Source organism: Canis aureus, chromosome 5 (assembly GCF_053574225.1).
Source record: "Canis aureus isolate CA01 chromosome 5, VMU_Caureus_v.1.0, whole genome shotgun sequence".
NCBI classification, from domain to species: domain Eukaryota; kingdom Metazoa; phylum Chordata; class Mammalia; order Carnivora; family Canidae; genus Canis; species Canis aureus.
Window position 1 is genome coordinate 55,028,432 of NC_135615.1, and position 20,645 is coordinate 55,049,076.

A 20,645-nucleotide genomic window follows, 5' to 3' on the forward strand; every position below is an offset into this window, starting at 1 on the left:
GGGAGAAGCAGGCTCCCTGTGGGGAGCCCAATGTGGGACTCGATTCAGGGACTCCAGGATCACACCCTGAGCCAGAAGGCAGACGCTCAACCGCTGAGCCACCCAGGCATCCCTAGTTTTTAAGTGTTATAAAGAAAGGGGGTGATCATGGTACTTAGGCTAATTAAGCATCAAAAACTATCATACCAAATAGAAATGAGTCTATAGATGTGTACATAGTTGGCAAGATTTCTCAAGTTTGGCACTTGTACACTATCGACATTTTGGGTTGGGTTATTATTTGTGTGTACTTGGGAGGGTGGGAGCTATCTGATGCATTGTAGGAAGAGCCATGGGAACCATTCCAGATTAAAGGAAGCTAAGTGTAACATCTGGCCCTAGACTGCATCCTGCCCTGGAGGAGGGAAAATATTATGAGGGGTCTTATTAGATCAACTGACAAAACTGCAGTATAAACTAAGTTGCATGAAATACTGTAATAACGTAAACTTATTAAGTTAATAACTATTGTGGTTATGTAAGAGAATATATCCTTTTCTTATAGGCAGTACACACTAAAGAATTAAGGATAAGGATATCCTTAATAATTAAGGATAAAGGGCCATAAGTACATCAACTTACCCTCCAATGTTTCAGGAAAAAATTAATTTTAATTTAATTTTTTAAAAAGATTTTATTTATTTACTCATGAGAGACACAGAGAGAGGCAGAAACACAGGCAGAGGGAGAAGCAGCTTTCCTGTGGGGAGCCGGATGCAGGACTTGATCCCAGGACCCTAGCGTGACACCCTGAGCTGAAGGCAGATGGTCAGCCACTGAGCCACCCAGGTGCCCCCAGGAAGAAAATTTTTATAGACAGATGTAGATATTTATATACAGAAAGAAGTAAATGATGGAGCCAATGAGGTAATATGTCAAGCATACTTGAATCTAGGCAAAAGGCATACGTGTGTTATTCGTAGTATTTTTGTTTGCAACTTCCCTAAGTCTGAAATCATTTTCAAATACAAAGCTAAAACAAAAGATTGGCTTTGGGAAGCAACTGGATTAAAGTAACCTGTCAGGTTAAGAAGCTGACAATATTCTTAAGAGGCCATTGGTGTTGTGGAAACATCAGGGAGCCAAACAGCAACTGAAGTTCATTTCCCGTGTTACTAATTTGTGACCCTGGGAAAGTCACTCAGAGCCGCCCTGAGCTCTGGTCCCTCACCCAGAGGGCTGCTGCTGAATGTACATTAAATCAGCCTTTCCTGCTACATGCCAGGCACAAGAGGAAAGTGTGTAACAATACGTCGCACTGGGGGCGCCTGGGTGGCGGGGGCCGGGGATCGAGTCCCGCGTCCGGCTCCCTGCAGGGGTCTCTGCCTCCCTCCGTGCCTTTCATGAATAAATAAGTACACTCTTAAAAAAAAAAAAAAAAAAGTAAACTCTTAAAAAAAAATACGTAGCACTGCTCCTCAGATTCTCCACGTCGGGCCGCGCGGCCGTCACTCTCCTTCGCAGGACAGCAGCCCACGGCGAGGGCCCCAGGCGGCCGAGCCCCGCGCAGGTGCACCTGCAGCGCCCCTCCAGGTGGCCGCGCGGCCGCCCCGCCCGAAGCCCCGCCCACCCGAAGCCCCGCCCCGCCGAGGCCCCGCCTCCTCGCGAACGTCCCCGCGGGGTCGCCCAGGAAACGCGTTCGCGGAGGAACCGGCAGCGGCCAATGGGAAGCGAGCGAGTGCCACGAACCGGCCAATGAGGGGGCAGCAGCGCGGGGTTTAAACCCGAGGCGGCCGGGCTCCTCCCGGCGTGCTGCGGAGGAACGGCTGTTGACCCGCGGGCCTCTGCTCTCGGCTCCCGGCTCCCGGCTCCCGGCTCCCGGCTCCCGGCTCGTCGGCGGCTCCCGCGCTCTCCTCTCCCCCCGTGAAGACGCGGCCATGGCGCTCCGGGTCACCAGGGTGAGCTGCTGCGGGCGGCCGCGGCCCTGCTCCGCCCTGCCCGAGCCCCCCCATCCCCCCCGGGCACTAGGGCGGCGATTCGGGGAGGAGGATGGGGGCCTCGGTGGGTCCGAGCACGGTGGGGAGCGACGGGAGCGGAGGGCTGGGCTGGGCCGGCCCGGATACAGGCTTGGCGCGAGGGGAGGGCGGAGGAGGGTCGACGGGAAACCTCTGGTAAAAATGCGGTAGAAAGGGGGCACCTGGGGGCTCAGCGGTTAGGCGTCCGCCTCGGCCCAGGGCGTGGCCCCGGGTCCCGGGATCTAGTCCCGCGTCGGGCTCCCCGCAGGGCGTCTGCTTCCCGCCTGCCTGGGTCTCTGCCTCTCTCATGGATCAATAAATAATACATATTTTTAAAAAAGTGGTAGCGCGCCCCTGAGTGGGCCCCCACCCACCCGCCGCCTAACCCTGCTTCCCGGAGAGAAGGTGCCTGCCTTGGGAGGCTTTTCAGATTTCCTTTCAAATGTAAATTGGCGATATTTTAGGTTCCCCGGGGACTCAACAGGCAGCCCCTTAATAGATAGGTGACCAGGGGGGCTTGTCACAGCCCAAGCGTAGATCCTGGAGCCCTGGTTTCCCTTGAGAACCCATTTTTTACCGCCAGCTTTTCCTCCGAGTCAGTGTCGTCGTCCGTCCCGCCCCCCCCGCCCCCCCCCCCCCCCCCCCCGCAACTTAACTAACCAACCCTTGACTTAACTCTAACCTGGCTGGGCCAGTTCTCAAAAAGGGGGTTTTGTTTCTTTCAGAACACAAAAGTGAATGTTGAAAACAAGGCGAAGATCGGTATGGCAGGGGCAAAGCGGGTGCCTCTGGCCTCTGCTGCAGCCTCCAAGCCCGGCCTGAGGCCAAGAACTGCTCTGGGAGACATTGGTAACAAAGTCAGTGAACAACCACAGGCCAAACTGCCTCTGAAAAAGGTAATTGTCTTGCTGACCCAGCCTCTCTGTGAGGGTCCACTTTACCGCCGGAACCCTTGATGGAAAAACATGTCATTTTCTCATTTTCTCCGTTCCACCCATAGGAAGCAAAAACTGCGGTTCCTGGAAAAGTCATTGCTAAAAAAATACCAAAGCCTCTGGAGAAGGCACCTGAGCCTGTCCCTGTCCCGGAACCAGAGCTGGAACCTGAGCCGGTTAAAGAAGAAAAACTTTCGCCCGAGCCTATTTTGGTAAACTTACTTTGCCTTTCTCCATGTGTTGGTTGGTTGTCCTCTCAGCACATGGAGTAACATTTGAACAAGTGGTAATGCTAGTAGCATAGAGTGCTCAGCAGTCTCTGCTCTGCGCTGGAAGTGCTTTTAACTGACATAATCTTTACATGGACTCTTGTATTACTACCTCTACTTTTTAGATAATGGCTTAGAGAGGTATTTATGTAACTTTTCAAGGAGTCACACGTCTAATCTATGGCACCCATGATGGCCATCTGGCTTCAGAACCTAGGCTCTTCATCATTTTGTACACTGCCCCCTCCCTGCTATTAATGGTATTGAGTGATAGGTGCATGAACCAAAAGTTTGACTGTCTTTAGTTCAAGCCATCTGACTAGAATTTATTGACTGAAACAGATTATCTTGAATCCTTTCCCTCTCTAATGTGGCCACTGAATTAATAAGCCTGTAACACTGGGATATATAAAGGTGTAAAGCGGAAAAAAGATGTAGCTTTTCAGAGAGTAGGTGAGTTAACAGCCTCAAAAACTAAGAACTTCTTGAATACCAGTTAGGGAAATGTGTCCAATCCTGGGAAGGAGAAACAGGGCACCTAGAAGGGGCTTTTTTTTTTTTTTTTAAGATTTTTTTTTCTTTATTCATGAGAGACCCAGGGAGAGAGAAAGAGGCAGAGACAGGCAGAGGGAGAAGCAGGCTCCATGCAGGGAGCCCGATGTGGGACTCGATCCCAGGTCTCCAGGATCAGGCCCTGGGCCGAAGGCAAGCACTAAACCTCTGAGTCACCCAGGGATTGAAAGGGTTCTTTTGCTGAAATTATAATGAACTGTATTTAATGAAGCTCTAGTTTTTATTTTTCCTTATTTTATTTGAGAGAGTGAGAGAAAGTGAGAATGAGCAAGGTGAGAGGCAGAGGGAAAAGTAGACTGAACAGGAAGCCCTATGTGGGGGCTGGACCCAGATCTGGAACCCAGGATCATGACCTGAGCCACCAAGACTCTAATTTTTATTTTTTTTTTATTTTTTTTTTTTATTTATTTTTTATTTTTTATTGGTGTTCAATTTACTAACATACAGAATAACACCCAGTGCCCGTCACCCATTCACTCCCACCCCCCGCCCTCCTCCCCTTCTACCACCCCTAGTTCGTTTCCCAGAGTTAGCAGTCTTTACGTTCTGTCTCCCTTTCTGATATTTCCCACACATTTCTTCTCCCTTCCCTTATTTTCCCTTTCACTATTATTTATATTCCCCAAATGAATGAGAACATATAATGTTTGTCCTTCTCCGACTGACTTACTTCACTCAGCGACTCTAATTTTTAAAATGTAGTTAAGGAGCAACTCTACTTGCTAGGTGGGATGATACCCACTTCATGAATCACTTAATAAAGACCATTACATCTTTATATTTATTTATTTATTTATTTATTTAAAGATTTTATTTATTTCTTCATGAGAGACACAGAGAGAGAGAGAGAGAGAGGCAGAAACAAGCAGAGGGAGAAGCAGGCTCCATGCAGAGAGCCCGACATGGGACTCGATCCTGAGTCTCCAGGATCACACCCTGGGCTAAAGGTGGTGCTAAACCATTGAGCCACCCGAGCTGCCCTACATCTTTATTTTTTTTATTTTATTTTATTTTTTAATAAGACACTTGCTTAAATTTTTTTAATTTTTTTTTATTATGATAGAGAGAGAGAGGCAGAGACACAGGCAGAGGGAGAAGCAGGCTCCATGCACCGGGAGCCCGATAAGGGACTCGATCCCGGGTCTCCAGGATCACGCCCTGGGCCAAAGGCAGGCGCCAAACCGCTGCGCCACCCAGGGATCCCTGCCCTACATCTTTAAATTAAGAATCAAATAGTTTAAGCCAGTTGAGAAAATGATCTATAAAAGTCATTCAGCCTAGTTCCTTATATCTAAGAGTCGGAGATTGGAGGATATTGCTTTATTTTTTATTTATTTTTTTTAAGATTTTATTTATTATTTATTCATGAGAGACAGACGGGGGAGGGGGGGGCAGAGACACAGGCAGAGGGAGAAGCAGGCTCCATGCAGGGAGCCTGATGTGGGACTCGATCCCGGGACTCCAGGATCACGCCCTCGGCCAAAGGCAGGCGCTAAACCATTAAGCCACCCAGGGATCCCCAAGGATATTGCTTTAGTATTGACATTCTGGACATAGCACATGAAACCTGTAGCACGCACAGTCTTTTGATTGGCCATACCAAACTCTATGTGAGGTTTCCTTGAAGGTCCCATACTGTTTCTTTGCTTTCCCACTTGCTGAAAAAGGCTTTTCGCTCTCTTGTCTTGTACCTTTTCATCTGGCAAAGCGGCTCAAGCATGAAATCTTGAAACTTTCCCTAACTTCCCTCACCCTTGTTCTTAGAATCAATCTCCTCACTTCATTTACTTTTCTCGTCTAGATTTAAACCCCTTTGAGAACACTATAAAGGCAGTGCCTAGCACAGAGCTTAACTGGAAGAAAATGCTCGATAAATGTTTGAGCAAAGAGAGAACTGGAGCTTGAGGGAAATAGCTAATAGTAACAACGAACGAACTCAGTTAATCCTTAGTAGTCAGGACAGAACTTGTGTTTTCCTGGGCAGTGAGAAGCAGTCCTTGATTTGATATTAAAGACTAAAGACAAAAAATAAAATAAAATAAAGACTAAAGACGGTCATTCATTTGGATTGACTTCGTGTGACACTGATAGAGATTATTTATTTAGTCATTCCCTTCAGAGGAAAGTCTAGAATGTGATTTTGTTTGATTTTTCTCTGTTTTACTCATTAGGGTTTAGGTTCTGCTCACTTAAAATTGGCTCAGTCTGTTTTGGCTTTTGTTTTTTGTGACTAAGGACTAAGGATAAATTGAATACATGTGAAAAGAAGATGTTTCCTTTAAGAAATGAATCATGAATGATAATATGTCTCTTTAGCAGTTGGTCTTCTGAGTTAGTTCCAGTAATTGGGCCTTCATTCCTGGATTGTATGCTCCTCTTTGCTATTATTTCAAAAGATCTCTTTGTTTTAAGGTTGATACTCCCTCTCCAAGCCCGATGGAAACATCTGGATGTGCTCCTGCAGAAGAATATCTGTGTCAGGCTTTCTCTGATGTAATTCTTGCAGTGAATGATGTAGATGCAGAAGATGGAGCTGATCCAAACCTTTGTAGTGAATACGTGAAAGATATTTATGCTTATCTGAGACAACTTGAGGTCTGTATTATTTTTAGAATCTTTTTTTTTGAACTGCATTTGACCCTTAAGACGTTGTTTTTTTTTTATATATATATATATATATATATTTTAAAGATTTTTATTTATTCATAGAGATGCAGAGAGAGAGAGAGAGAGAGGCAGAGACACAGGCAGAGGGAGAAGCGGGCTCCATGCAGGGAGCCTGACGTGGGACTCTGTCCACGGTCTCCAGGATCACGCCCTGGGCTGCAGGTGGTGCTAAACCACTGCGCCACCGGGGCTGCCCTCTTAAGACATTGTTAAAGACACTTTCCACTCACAGTCTACAATGATTCAAGCAGGGTGTGAGCAGCATTTCTTAATAGTAGATTCCACTTCCAAATTCCATTCACTGAGTACCAAACATCAAAAGTCAGTAACCAAACCAAGGATATCTTTATCTGTCATTATGGCTGTAGTTTGTTTTTTTTTTGTTTTACCAGTTCTTAGATTTATTTATGTATTCATGAAAGACACAGAGAGGCAGAGATGTAGGCATAGGGAGAAGTAGGCTCCATGCAGGGAGCCTGATGTGGGACTCGATTCCAGGACCCTGAGGTCACGTCCTGAGCCAAAGGCAGATGCTCAGCTACTGAGCTACCCAGGTGTCCCTTTATCTGCCTCTTTTTATTTTTTTTTCTCCATTCTTTTTAGAATTCTAACTTAGGCTGAATGGGCTTAGGAGACATATGTGCTGATTGATCCTTGCTGGTTCAGTCTTTTTCTCTATGGCATTTTGGGGGTTTAATTCCTAGAGCAGGATTTCCAATGGATTGGAAAGTAGCTGCTGTTCATTTTCTCTACTTCATACAGCTCAGATTTTGGGTTTGAGTCATAAGTAAAAAGATCTGAGATGATAGCATGATACCTTTGTGATGAAGTGGGAATGTGGGCAGGTAGCAGTGATGGTAGGTTGAACATAGTAAGTCAAACTGTCATATTTAATGTTTGCTTTCTAACACAGTGACAGCTATTTGTAGTGACCATATGAGTAATTAAGTTGAGGACTGTTGGAGATTCTGAACTCTGAATTACTATTCTGTGGTGACTACTATTTGTGGTCAGAAATGTCACATGAAGTCTTAACTTCTAAAGGATAATCATTCTTTTGCAGGAAGAACAAGCAGTCAAACCAAAATACCTACTGGGTCGTGAAGTCACTGGAAACATGAGAGCCATCCTAATTGACTGGCTAGTACAGGTTCAAATGAAATTCAGGTTACTGCAGGAGACCATGTACATGACTGTTTCCATTATTGATCGGTTCATGCAGGTGAGCATAATTCAGTAATTGAGGGTTCTCCCTTCCAGGGTCCTAGCAGAATTCTAAGAAACAGATTTTTTCAGTTAATATCTGTCTTGGATAGAGTGTCATTAATTAAGATTGTGCTGTGAGAGTGTTTTTCCATGTCCCCTTCATAGCTCTGTTGTCTCCTTTTTCGAGTACGTATTAGTTATTCATCCCGTTGGAATTCCCACTGCAGAATAACTGTGTGCCCAAGAAGATGCTGCAGCTGGTTGGTGTCACTGCCATGTTTATTGCAAGCAAATATGAGGAAATGTACCCTCCAGAAATTGGTGACTTTGCCTTTGTGACTGACAATACTTACACTAAACACCAAATCAGACAGATGGAAATGAAGATTCTAAGATCTTTAAATTTTGGTCTGGGCCGCCCTCTACCCCTGCATTTCCTTCGGAGAGCATCTAAGATTGGAGAGGTACATACTTCTTTGGTAACCTTTGGTATGGTACATCACGAAATACTGCGAATCAAGCAGATCTCATTGAACTGACTTAAAAAAGAATGCATGAGATGTGTAGACAAAGATATTGTTTGTTTCCAATCAGGCTACATATTAATATTTTTATTAAGGCCTTCCATGGGCAGTTGCGTTTGAGAGTTTATAGACAAACATTTGTAATTACAGTTAATGGGCATATTGGTTATTGCCAATTACAGAATTCTCTGCAGCAGTTCAGAGAGCTGTGGCTTTTATTTCAGGTTGATGTTGAGCAACATACTTTGGCCAAATACCTGATGGAGCTATCTATGTTGGACTACGATATGGTACACTTTCCTCCTTCTCAGATTGCAGCAGGAGCTTTTTGCTTAGCGCTGAAAATTCTCGATAATGGTGAATGGGTAAGCTCTGTACCACAGACCTTGGTTACCCTAAGCTTTTATATTGTAAGTGATGTTTGCATGAATACCAGACTGTTTTCATTAAAGGTCGATTCAAATGGCTTCTAAAAATAGGGCATCTACTGAGAGAATGATTAAAAATTGTATCTTGTTTGCTGTGTGTTTGTAGGATACTCCCACTTAATCACCTAACTTTATCCTTCTCTACAGATAAAGACACTTGGAGCAAATGATATGCTAAAAGTTTATTCATAATCCTTGATTCACCAAGTATTTCTCCTATGTGCCCTGTGCTATCCTAGGCTCTAGGAGTGGAACTATGCATGAGGAAGTTGGCGTCAAAGAATTTGAGCATATGTGTAGAATAGATTTAAGCACAGGATCCTAGAGAAAGCATGAAAAAAAGAGTACCTGAGGAAGAAAGCATCTTAAGTTTATCGTAAATTTCAATTATAGTCAGTCCTATGGAATCTCTTCCTACTCTTTTAATATACAGAAATTGTATGAAAAACATTGTTGAGCATTTCTAACATTAACTTTTGTTGCCCTAGACACCAACTCTACAGCATTATCTGTCCTACACTGAAGAATCCCTTCTAAATGTTATGCAACACCTGGCTAAGAATATAGTCATGGTGAATCGTGGGCTTACAAAGCACATGGTAAGTCGGGGGCACCATAGGATGTTGCGGTGAAGGCGGGAGGTGGTGGGGAGTGAAAATACTTAAGACTTCATATCTGCAAATGCAAGGCTTATTTTTCTTCCTTTTCAAATTTCTTTTAGAGAGAGAGAGATGGGAGGGGGTGGCTGCAGGGGGACAGAATTTTTAAAAATTTTACTTTAATTAACATTCAGAGGTAGAGTTCAGTGATTCATCAGTTGTATGTAACATCAGTTACATCATGTGCCTTGCTTAATTAATTTCCATCACCCAGTTACTCCCTCCCTCTCCCCTTCAGAACTCAATTTGTTTCCTATAGTTAGGAGTTTCTCATGGTTTGTCTCCCTCTCTGATTTCATCTTATTTTATGGAAGAGAGAATCTTCAACAAGCTTCATGCCCAGCACGTACCCCAGTGCAGGGCTCAGTCTCACAACCCTGAGATCATGGCCTAAACTGAGCCATCCAGAGGCCCCAAGGCATAGCTTATTTTTAAGTAGTTGATGTTTTCAGTGAATATCTGCACCATTGGATCTTACAGTGTTTTCCTCTTTCACTTCATTAATTACTATGCTTTTCTCTTCCAGACTATCAAGAACAAATATGCCGCCTCTAAGCATGCTAAGATCAGCACTCTGGCACAGCTAAATTCTGCACTAGTTCAAGATTTAGCCAAGGCTGTGGCAAAGGTGTAACTTGTAAACATGCATTGGAGTATTGTAATATCTGCAAATAAAATTGGCACCATGTGCCATCTGTATATATTATATGTTACCTTTACTTTTAATAAAGCTTGTGGTCCTTTTTAACTTCTTACACCTTAACTCATTTGAATGTGGCTACTTTTCTACTTGAGGATAACCTAAAAGTTGTGTTAAAGGTCTGATGGGGAGTATAAGAAGTGCTTTTCAGTTTGTCGGGACCCAACTCACATACGTAATTGTTATTTGTGTGGTTGCTGTTTTACGTATCTGGCTTTGCTTTCTTAATATGGATTACTATGGTCATGAAGGCATTTAAAGCCCTTCTGTAGGGCATACTGCTCATAAGCCAAATCATCTTGGAGAATATGTAGCCTCGTTCTGCTTAAAAGTCTGCCACTTAATCCCTAAAATCCCCGTTTTCGGTTTCTTCTGGGTGGTAGCCATAACTCTTAGGTAGTTTTTACTTCTACCTCTATCACTATTTCTTAAATTATCAATTGTAGCTAGTACCAATTTTTTCACTTGGAAAAATAAGAACTTTATATTCTAATCCTACTTTACTTTTTCATTTTATTGATTAAATAAAAGTGGATCCTCAAAACATACAGAAGTATCTAAAAAAGTTAACTTACTCCTTACCCCCCACTCCTACAGCTCAATCTCATCCATCAGAAGGTACCAACAGTTTGGGATGTATCCTTCATGCCTTTTATAAACACAGACATGCATCTAAATTGTTAGAGGAATTTCTAAGAAATGGAATCATTCTCTACAAAAGCAATTTCTTTTAACATGTAGAGGCCTTGCCTGGACTTGGGCATTCCATTCCATCATACGGATGTGCTGCAGCGTATTCCATCATTCTGCTGGTGACCTTCACATTGCTTTTCCTCTTTGCTCCTACAGACAGAAGTATTTTTCATTAAATAACATACTTTCCTTTCTGTACGCTGGGTTCTCCAGGTTCTGTGTGTTCTAAGTTTTGGGTGGTACTGCCAGGTGACTTTTCAGTGCCCTCAGCAATGTACAAAAGCGCTGGATTTCTCTGCGTCCATGCCAGAGCTGAAGGTAATGATTCTCCATTTCCGTGAATTTGGCAAAAAAATTATCTTGTTGGCTGTTGTAACTTATAATTCTGATGGCTAGTTGAATAAATTTTTGTTGACTACTTCCCAATATGTAAGTTTTCCCCTTTTTGTCATTTGCTCTTTTGCCATGCAGACACTTTTAAGTTTTTTGTGATCAAATCTTATTTTTTTCTGTAATTGCTTTCGGATTATCAGTCCTAAAGTCAACTCCATCCCAAAACTGTAAACATCTGAAATTCTAAAATTTACCCATTGAGAATCTCATAATTGCTGATCTTTTCTTGTCAAGTTTATTCCTGGGTTTGTGAGGGTTTTGTCACTATTGTGAATAGGACCTATTTCCCACTTCTATTTGTATTGCTAGTTGTAGTTTTTTTATCCAGCTGACAATAGCCGGATTTGTTTTTAATGGAGTTTTTCTAGGCCTTAAGTCTAAAAAATTTTCCTCCCAATGTTTACAGTATTCAGTTGTATTAGAATCTTAAACATAATCGTAATAGACCCCATATTGTTCCAGCTTAAGTGTTCTTATCATTTAATAATTTTGTTGTTAGGCTTTAAGTAGTCTTTGTATCTTAGGACTTTTTCTACTTCTGTTAATTGTTAATTGGCAAGGCTGTGGAAATTCATTTACTTTTTCAGCTTATGATGTGATTAGGGTTATTAATGTGGTATAATCCACATTAGAGGTTTTTTTTAAAAAAGATTTTATTTATTCATGAGAGAGAGGCAGAGACACAGGCAGAGGGAGAAGCAGGCTCCATGCAGAGAGCCGGATGCTGGACTGGATCCCGGGACTCCAGGATGAGGCCCTGGGCTGAAGGCAGACACTCAACGGCTGAGCCCACCCAGGCGTCCCTGGATTTTTTTTTTTTTTTTTGAATCACTATAATCCATTACCTCAGTGGTTCTCAAGTGTCTTCCCCAAACAGCAGGATGAACATCACCTGGGCTTTTGTTACAAATAAAAATCACAATCAAAACTTGGGAGAGGCATGTATCAATCTTTTTTTTTTTAAGCTCCAGGATAATTAAGTGTTCTATTAGTTTCAGGCGTCCAACAGTGACCCGTCAGTTCTCTACATTACCGTGCTCTTAGTCCCAGCCACCCAGCAGTCCCTTTTAAGCAGCCCAGCCCATGACTGATTCCTGCCCAGATGGAGAACTACGTTGTCTCGGTCCCAAATTTGGCCTTGGACACCTGACCGGCAACTGCTTAAAAGGATGAGATGGATGTGAGAGATTGGAAGACATCCAGGATAAAATTAAAAATTAGCATTGCCGTTTTTGTGCAAAACAATGAAACCCCATTTTTTTCCGCAGGGGCTCGGGGCTCGGGGATCGGAATGGCGAGCCTATCGCCTTATTTACATCCGCGTCTTTGGAAGGGAGCGGGTTACCCAGATCCCGAAGAGGAAGGAAGGGGGGCGCGCACTCGCGAGGCGGCCGAGCAGAACTCGGGAAGCCGGCCCTGAAGGGGGAGGCGGCTCCGCGGGTCCGAGCTCTCAGTTCCCGGGCGGTGGCTGCGAAGCCGGAGCGACGGCCCTTCATGAAAACCTACAATCGGGGATTTACACGTCCTGCATTTTCTCTATGACCCGCTCACCACTCACCTGAAATAAAGCTTCACTGGGACACAGTCGACAAGCTGACGCCTGGGGCTCGGCTGCGAGTGCGAGTCTCGCCGACGGCGACGTCGCCAATCCCGGGTGGGCGTTGCGAGCTCGGCTCCAGCGGCTGCTCCAGGCCACCCGCCGGGCACACCGGGGCCCAAGGCCGCCAACATGGCTCAAAACACCCGCCGCCCCGCAGGGGCCCGGTCCCAGCGCTGGGCACGAACGACCATATTTGTCCGAGTTTTCCCTCCAGGCGGTTCCCGGGAGCCGCGGAGCGTCCCCAACGGCTGCAGCCGAAGCTTAAAACCTCAAGTCTTGGGATCCCTGGGTGGCGCAGTGGTTTAGCGCCTGCCTTTGGCCCAGGGCGCGATCCTGGAGACCCTGGATCGAATCCCACGTCAGGCTCCCGGTGCATGGAGTCTGCTTCTCCCTCTGCCTGTGTCTCTGCCTCTCTCTCTCTCTCTGTGACTATCATAAATAAATAAAAATTAAAAAAAAAAAATTAAAAAAAAAAAAAAAAAAAACCTCAAGTCTTAACAGTGGTCGTCAGGATGGGAGGAGTAACCACGGCGACCAGGGCCGGGGCGGAAGGGGCGGGCCGGAGGCCGGAAGGGGCGGGGTGAGGCGGGAAGGCTTTCCGGGCCACGACTCGGTGGCGGGAAACTCGAGTCGGCCGGCGGTTTCTCTTGGCGCGCGTCAGAATGGAGCGGCGGCCGGGAGAGCAGGCGGCCGGCGAGCCCGCGGACTGCGGCGCGGGAGGCGGGGAAGGCGGGGACGACGAGCCCCCGCAGGGCGCCGGCGCCCAGGCAGCGCGTCCCGAGGCCCGCCTGACCCTGCTGCTCAGGTGCTTCCCGCGGCCGCCGTGGCCCCGAGCGCGCCCTTTGCCCCCACCCCCGGGGCCCGAGGCCGTCGGATTCCGCCGCGGTGGCTTCGTGGCTGCGTCCCTGCGTCGTCGAGGCTCCGTGGGCGCCGGCTCCATCCTCGCGGCGGAGGTTTGCTTCCCGGGACGGCCGGCGGGGCTCGGGGCTCGGGGCTGCGCGGCGGCGAGCCTGCGGCCTAGTCCCGGCTCTGCTCGTCCACGCGCGCCGCGCGGTCCTGAGGCGCCCGTGAGGGCCCAGCCGCCTGGGAGACCTCGCCCCGCCCTCGTGATTTACGGTCAACACCCTTTTCGATCCAGAAGTTTCTTTTGTTCTATTTCCTGCCAGGGGGTTGATGTTTATACTGTTCTACTAAGCCTGGTGTGGCCCCTCAAGCTCAGAAGAGGTGTTTTTTGTTTTGTTTTTTTTTAAGATCTTATTTATTCATGAGACACACAGGCAGAGGGAGAAGCCGGCTCCATGCAGGGAGCCTGACGTGGGACTCGATCCCGTGACCCCGGGGTCACGCCCTGAGGCGAAGGCAGAAGCTCCACCGCTGAGCTCCCCCCTCCGGGGGCCCAAGCGGAGAATAGTTTTTCTGTTTGTAAGGGTTTGGGATTAAAAAAAAAAAAAATTCCCGGGGGCATATTTACTAACACGTGAAAACGATACAAAATTCAAATTTCAGTGCCCTTACGGAAAGGTTTCTTGAAACACAGTTTTCCTGCCACAGGGTCGGAGTTGACAGTGACCGTGTGAATCATATATTTGTTGTTTTCCTCCTTTACAGAAAAAAAGGAAAGAGGAAAAAAAAAGACTGTTCTAAATCACAGGGGATTTTTTTTCCCCTCCCTCCCCGAAGCATTGTGACTGTATTTCAGCTTTACCGCTACTGTAAAAGGTCTTGGCTAATCAACCTCACAGTCTCACTTTTTTTTTTTACAATGTCACTTTAAAAATTGTCTCCTACCTCCCGTATGACGTAAAATATTAAATATATAGGATCACCTTTCTTAAATCTCAGCTAAAAGGGAAAACTTTTTTTAGAGTGTGTTTTAAAATGCCAGCCTACTTTCTTAACCTGTAAGGAATTGTTCTTTTCGTTTGGAATTTCAAACATGAGGATCTTACACCATGATGCTTTAAAAATCCATCTCCTGCTACTTAGCTACTTACATAGGTCTCAGAGTCACTGAGCAGTTTCAGAATTATGAAACTACATGCAGCGGACAACAGCTAGTTAGCATTTTATCCATCAATTTTCTACTTGTTTTATTTATTCATGAGAGACACAGAAAGAGGCAGAGACCCAGGCAGAGGGAGAAGCAGGCTCCATGCAGGGAGCCGGATGGGGGTCATGACCTGGGCCCAAGGCAAACACTAAACCGCTGAGCCACCCAGACTGCCCATTTTCTTATTTTAATGTATGACTTTTCAATTAGTTACAATCGTAGGACAGCTAGGAAACCATATGAATGATGTATCCAAGGATTCGTATATTTGTTGTTTTTCTGTATCTCCTAAGAATGTTATAAACTTTTTAAACTTCTTAGAGTTAAATGTTATAGTGTTTGCAGTTTTTACCAGTTTAATGTTTTTTTTTTTTTTTTTTTTTTTTATGTAGCCCATATTTCTTCCAGTGTGGCATATTTTAAAAATCAGGATTTTAACTTTTCCTCATAATTGCTATTTTCCTACTGGAGTCCATGTTGCATCTTCCTCTGAGGCTTTTTTTTTTTTAAAGAGATTTTTTTCTTTTTTTTTTTTTTTTTTTTTTAAGATTTTATTTATTCATGAGACACAGAAAGAGAGAGGGAGGCAGTCTCCATGCAGGGAGCCTGATGTGGGACTGGGTCTCGGGTCTCCAGGATCACACCCCGGCCGGAAGGTGGCGCTAAACCGCTGAGACCCCCCCCCCCCAGGGTGCCCTGGAGATTTCATTTTTAAACAATCTCTACACTCACTCACTGTGAGGCCCCAACTCACAGCTGGAACTGAGCCAGCCAGGAGCCCCATAAGTTTGGAGCATAGTTGACACAATGTTAGATAAGTTTCAAGTGTACAACTTAGTGATTTGAAAAGTTTATACATTTTGCTATGTTCCTGCATCTCTCCTATTGCATCACTTTTACAACATCATGGATTGTATTCCTCATGCTCTTTTTATTCCAGTCACTTAGTTATTCCGTAACTGGAAGCCTGTACCTCCCTCTTCTCTTCCCCTGTTTTGCCTATACACCCCACCCCCACCCCATCTTCTGCCTCTCTGGCACCTATCAGTTCTCTGGATTTATAGTGTTGATTCTACTTTTTGTTTACTTGTTTTTTAGATGCCATTTATATGTGGAATCATGGAATTTGCCTTTCTCTGATTTACTTAGCATAATACCTTCTAGGTCCATTGTGTTGTCTCAAATGACCCGACCTCATATTTTATGGTTGCATAATATTCCATGGTGTGTGTGGGTGTGTGTGTGTGTATATATATATATATATATATATATATATATATATATATATACCCAACTCTCCTTATCCATTCCAACTACTGATGGGTATTTAGGTTGCTTCCATGTCTTGGTTATTGTAAATAATGCTGCAGTAAACATTAGGGTACATACATCTTTTCAAGTTAGTATTTTTGTGTTCCTTCGTAAATGCCAAGTAGTGGAATTACTGGATCATAGAGTAGTTCTATTTTTAATTTTTCTTATCTGTTTTTTTGTTGAAGATTTTATTTATTCATGAGAGACACAGAAAGAGTGGCAGAGACAAAGGCAGAGGGAGAAGCAGGCTCCTCACAGGGAGTCCAATGCAGGACTCGATCCCAGGGCCCCAGGATCAAACTCTGAGCCAAAGGCAGATAATCAACCACTGAGCCACTCAGGCGTCCCTGGTTTTACTTTTTCAAGAAACCTCCATACTGTTTTCCAGAGTGGCTGTACTAATTTATATTCCCACCAATAGTACAGGAGGTTTCCTTTTTACTCTGCGTCCTTGCCAATACTTGTTTCTTGTCTTTTTATTTTAGCCATTCTGACAACTGTGAGTGATATCCCATTGTGGTTATAATGAGCATTTCTCTGTTCATTAGTTATGTTGAGCAGTATCTTTTCAGGTATTATTGGTCATCCATATGTTTTCTTCAGAAAAATGTCTATTCAGGGCAGCCCCGGTGGCCCAGCAGTTTAGCACCGCCTTCAGCTCTGGGTGTGATCCTGGTGACTGGGGATCCAGTCCCGCGTCGGGCTCCATGCATGGAGTCTGCTTCTCCCTCTGCCTGTGTCTCTGCCTCTCTCTGTCTCTGTGTCTCTCATGAATAAATCAATAAAATCCTTAAAAAAAAAAAAGAAAAGAAAAATGTCTATTCAGGTCATCTGCCCATTTCTAAATCAGACTTTTTTTGATGTTGAGTTAGATAAGTTCTTTATATTTTTTGGATATTAACCCCTTATAAAATAAATCAATTGTAAATATCTTCTCCCATTCAGTAGGTCGTCTTTTCGTTTTGTTCATGGTTCCCATTGCTATGCTAAAACTTTTTATTATGATGTAGTCCCAGCAGTTTATTTTTGCTTTTGTTTTCCTTGTCTCAAGACACACACACACACATATATATATATTTTAAGATCTTATGTATTTATTCATGAGAGACAGAGAAAGAGGCAGAGACACAGGCAGAGGGAGAAGTAGGCTCCCTGTAGGAAGCTGGATGCAGGACTGGATCCCAGGACCCCAGGATCACAACCCAAGCCAAAGGCAGACGCTCAATCACTGAGCCACCCAGGCATGCCCCCTATTGTATATTCTTCCTTTATCATAGATTAATTGACCATATTAATATGGGTTTATTTCTGGAGTCTCTGTTCTGTTCCATTAATCCATTTGTCTATTTTTGTGCCTGTACCATAATGTTTTGATCTCTCCTGCTTTATAGTATATCTTGAGATACGGAATCTTATACGGAATCTTGATAGTTCCAAGTTCATGCTTTGTTGTCAGGATTGCTTTGGCTATTTGGTATCTTCTGTGGTTCCATACAAATTTTATTTTGTTTTATAAGATTTTGTTTATTCCCTTGAGAGAGTGCAAGAGAGCACAAGTGGGGATGAGGGGGAAGAGGAGAAGCAGAGGGAGAAGCAGACTCCTTGCTGTGCAGGGAGCCCGATTTAGGGCTTAATCCCAGGACTCTGATCATGACCTGAGCCGAAGGCAGATGCTTAACTGACTGAACCACCCAGGTGCACCCCCACCCCCACCCTGCCACCGCATACAAATATTAGCGTTGATCGTTGTAGTTTAGTAGAAAGTGCTATTGGTATTTTGGTAGGGATTACTTTGAATCCGTAAATTGCTTTGGGTACTATGGATATTTTGGCATTATTCTTTTAATACATGAACCAGGACTATCTTCCCATTTGTGTCATCTTCATTTTTTTTCATCAGTGTTTTATAGTTTTCAGAGTACAGGTCTTTCACCTCTTTGGTCAAGTTTATTCCTGGGTATTTTATTTTATTTATTTTATTTTTGGTGCAATTGTAATGGTGGTGGTTTTTAAAATTTCTCTTTCTGTGACCTTGTTAATATATAGAAATGCTACTGATTTCTGTGTATGAATTTTGTACACTGCCACTTTTCTGAATTCATTTATTACTTCTAGTATATTTTTTGGTTGAGTCATTAGGGTTTTCTGTGTATAGTATCATGCTGTCTGCAAATTGTGACAGTTTAACTTCTTTACCAATATGGATGACTCTTATTTCTTGTCTGATTGCTGTGGAGAGGACTTCCAGTACTATGTTGAATAAAAGTAATGAGAGTGGAGGTGCCTAGGTGTGTCAGTCAGTTAAGCATCCAACTCTGGCTCAGGTCATTTCAAGCCCTGTCAAGCTCTAAGCTGAGCAGGGCGTCTGCTTGAGATTGTCTCTCTCTCTCCATCCACCCTCTAGCCTGTGCTTGTTCTCTCTCTCTCAAATTAATTCATTACTTTTTTTAAAAAAGTGGTGAGAACTGACATCCTTCTCTTGTTACTGACCTTAGAGGGAAAGCTCTCAGTTTTTCACCATTGAGTGTGATGTTAGCTGTGGGTTTTTTTTATATAAGGCCTTTATTGTGTTGAGGTATATTCCCTCTAACCCCATTTTGTTGAGAGCTTTTTTTTCTTTTTTTTTTTACCATGAATGAATGTTGAATATTGTCAAGTGCTCTTTCTGCTCTATTGAGATGATCATATGATTTTTGTCCTTTATTTTGTAGGTGTGATATATGACATTGATTGATTGGCTAATATTGAATTACTCTTGTAGAATAAATCCCACCTGATCATGGTGAATTATTTTTTTAATGTGTTGTTGTATGTGGTTTGCTAATATTTTGTTGAGGATTTTTGCATCTTTGTTCACCTGGGATATATTGTAATTTTCTTTTTTTGTGGTGTCTTTGTCTGGTTTTGGTATCTGGGTAATGTGTCATAGAATGTATTTGGAAGTTTTCCTTTCTCTTCTTCTTCTTTTTTTTTTTTTTTTTTTTTTTTGGATACTTTGAGAATAGGTATTAACTCTTCTTTATTTTTTTTAAGTTTTATTTTTTTATTTTTATTTATTTTTTTTAATAAAATAATTTTTTATTGGTGTTCAACTTACCAACATACAGAATAACAACCAGTGCTCATCCCGTCAAGTGTCCCCCTCAGTGCCCGTCACCCACTCATCCCCACCCCCCGCCCTCCTCCCCTTCCACCACCCCTAGTTCGTTTCCCAGAATTAGGAGTCTTTATGTTCTGTCTCCCTTTCTGATATTTCCCACACATTTCTTCTCCCTTCCCTTATATTCCCTTTCACTATTATTTATATTCCCCAAATGAATGAGAACATACACTGTTTGTCCTTCTCCGATTGACTTACTTCACTCAGCATAATACCCTCCAGTTCCATTCACGTTGAAGCAAATGGTGGGTATTTGTCGTTTCTTTTTTTTTTTTTTTTTTAATTTATTTATGATAGTCACAGAGAGAGAGAGAGAGGCAGAGACACAGGCAGAGGGAGAAGCAGGCTCCATGCACCGGGAGCCCGACGTGGGACTCGATCCCGGGTCTCCAGGATCGCGCCCTGGGCCAAAGGCAGGCGCCAAACCGCTGCGCCACCCAGGGATCCCGTATTTGTCGTTTCTAATGGCTGAGGAATATTCCATTGTATACATAAACCACATCTTCTTTATCCATTCCTCTTTTGATGGACACCGAGGCTCCTTCCACAGTTTGGCTATTGTGGACATTCCTGCTATAAACATTGGGGTGCAGGTGTCCCGGCGTTTCATTGCATCTGAATCTTTGGGGTGAATCCCCAACAGTGCAATTGCTGGGTCGTAGGGCAGATCTATTTTTAACTCTTTGAGGAACCTCCACACGGTTTTCCAGAGTGGCTGCACCAGTTCACATTCCCACCAACAGTGTAAGAGGGTTCCCTTTTCTCCACATCCTCTCCAACATTTGTTGTTTCCTGCCTTGTTAATTTTCCCCATTCTCACTGGTGTGAGGTGGTATCTCATCGTGGTTTTGATTTGTATTTCCCTGATGGCAAGTGATGCAGAGCATTTTCTCATGTGCTTGTTGGCCATGTCTATGTCTTCCTCTGTGAGATTTCTCTTCGTGTCTTTTGCCCAATTATTGGATTGTTTGTTTCTTTGGTGTTGAGTTTAAGAAGTTCTTTATAGATCTTGGAAACCAGCCCTTATCTGATACGTCATTTGCAAATATCTTCTCCCATTCTGTAGGTTGTCTTTTAGTTTTGTTGACTGTATCCTTTGCTGTGCAAAAGCTTCTTATCTTGATGAAGTCCCAATAGTTCATTTTTGCTTTTGTTTCTTTTGCCTTCGTGGATGGTTCTTGTGGCCAAGTTCAAGAAGGGTGTTGCCTGTGTTCTCCTCTAGGATTTTGATGGAATCTTGTCTCACATTTAGATCTTTCATCCATTTTGAGTTTATCTTTGTGTATGGTGTAAGAGAATGGTCTAGTTTCATTCTTCTGCATGTGGATGTCCAATTTTCCCAGCACCATTTATTGAAGAGACTGTCTTTCTTCCAATGGATAGTCTTTCCTCCTTTATCGAATATTAGTTGACCATAAAGTTCAGGGTCCACTTCTGGGTTCTCTATTCTGTTCCATTGATCTATGTGTCTGTTTTTGTG

The 20,645-nt window shown here is 43.9% G+C and overlaps 2 protein-coding genes across 2 annotated transcripts in view; both read left to right on the top strand.

Annotated features, from left to right (window-relative positions):
- Nucleotides 1-1,756: 1,756 nt before the first annotated feature.
- Nucleotides 1,757-10,003, top strand: CCNB1 (cyclin B1). Its single transcript, XM_077898061.1, has 9 exons — nucleotides 1,757-1,937; nucleotides 2,720-2,890; nucleotides 2,995-3,141; nucleotides 6,184-6,366; nucleotides 7,502-7,660; nucleotides 7,872-8,108; nucleotides 8,393-8,533; nucleotides 9,085-9,195; nucleotides 9,782-10,003. The coding sequence occupies exons 1-9, from the start codon at nucleotides 1,917-1,919 to the stop codon at nucleotides 9,887-9,889; spliced, it is 1,278 nt and encodes a 425-aa protein (XP_077754187.1). The 5' UTR covers nucleotides 1,757-1,916; the 3' UTR covers nucleotides 9,890-10,003.
- Nucleotides 10,004-13,237: 3,234 nt separating this feature from the next.
- Nucleotides 13,238-20,645, top strand: part of CENPH (centromere protein H) — a 30,479-nt gene continuing 23,071 nt past the window's right edge. The window contains exon 1 of the mRNA XM_077898063.1: nucleotides 13,238-13,446. Coding sequence (XP_077754189.1) covers nucleotides 13,304-13,446 — 143 coding nt within the window. The 5' untranslated portion in view covers nucleotides 13,238-13,303. The remainder of the gene's footprint in view (nucleotides 13,447-20,645) is intronic.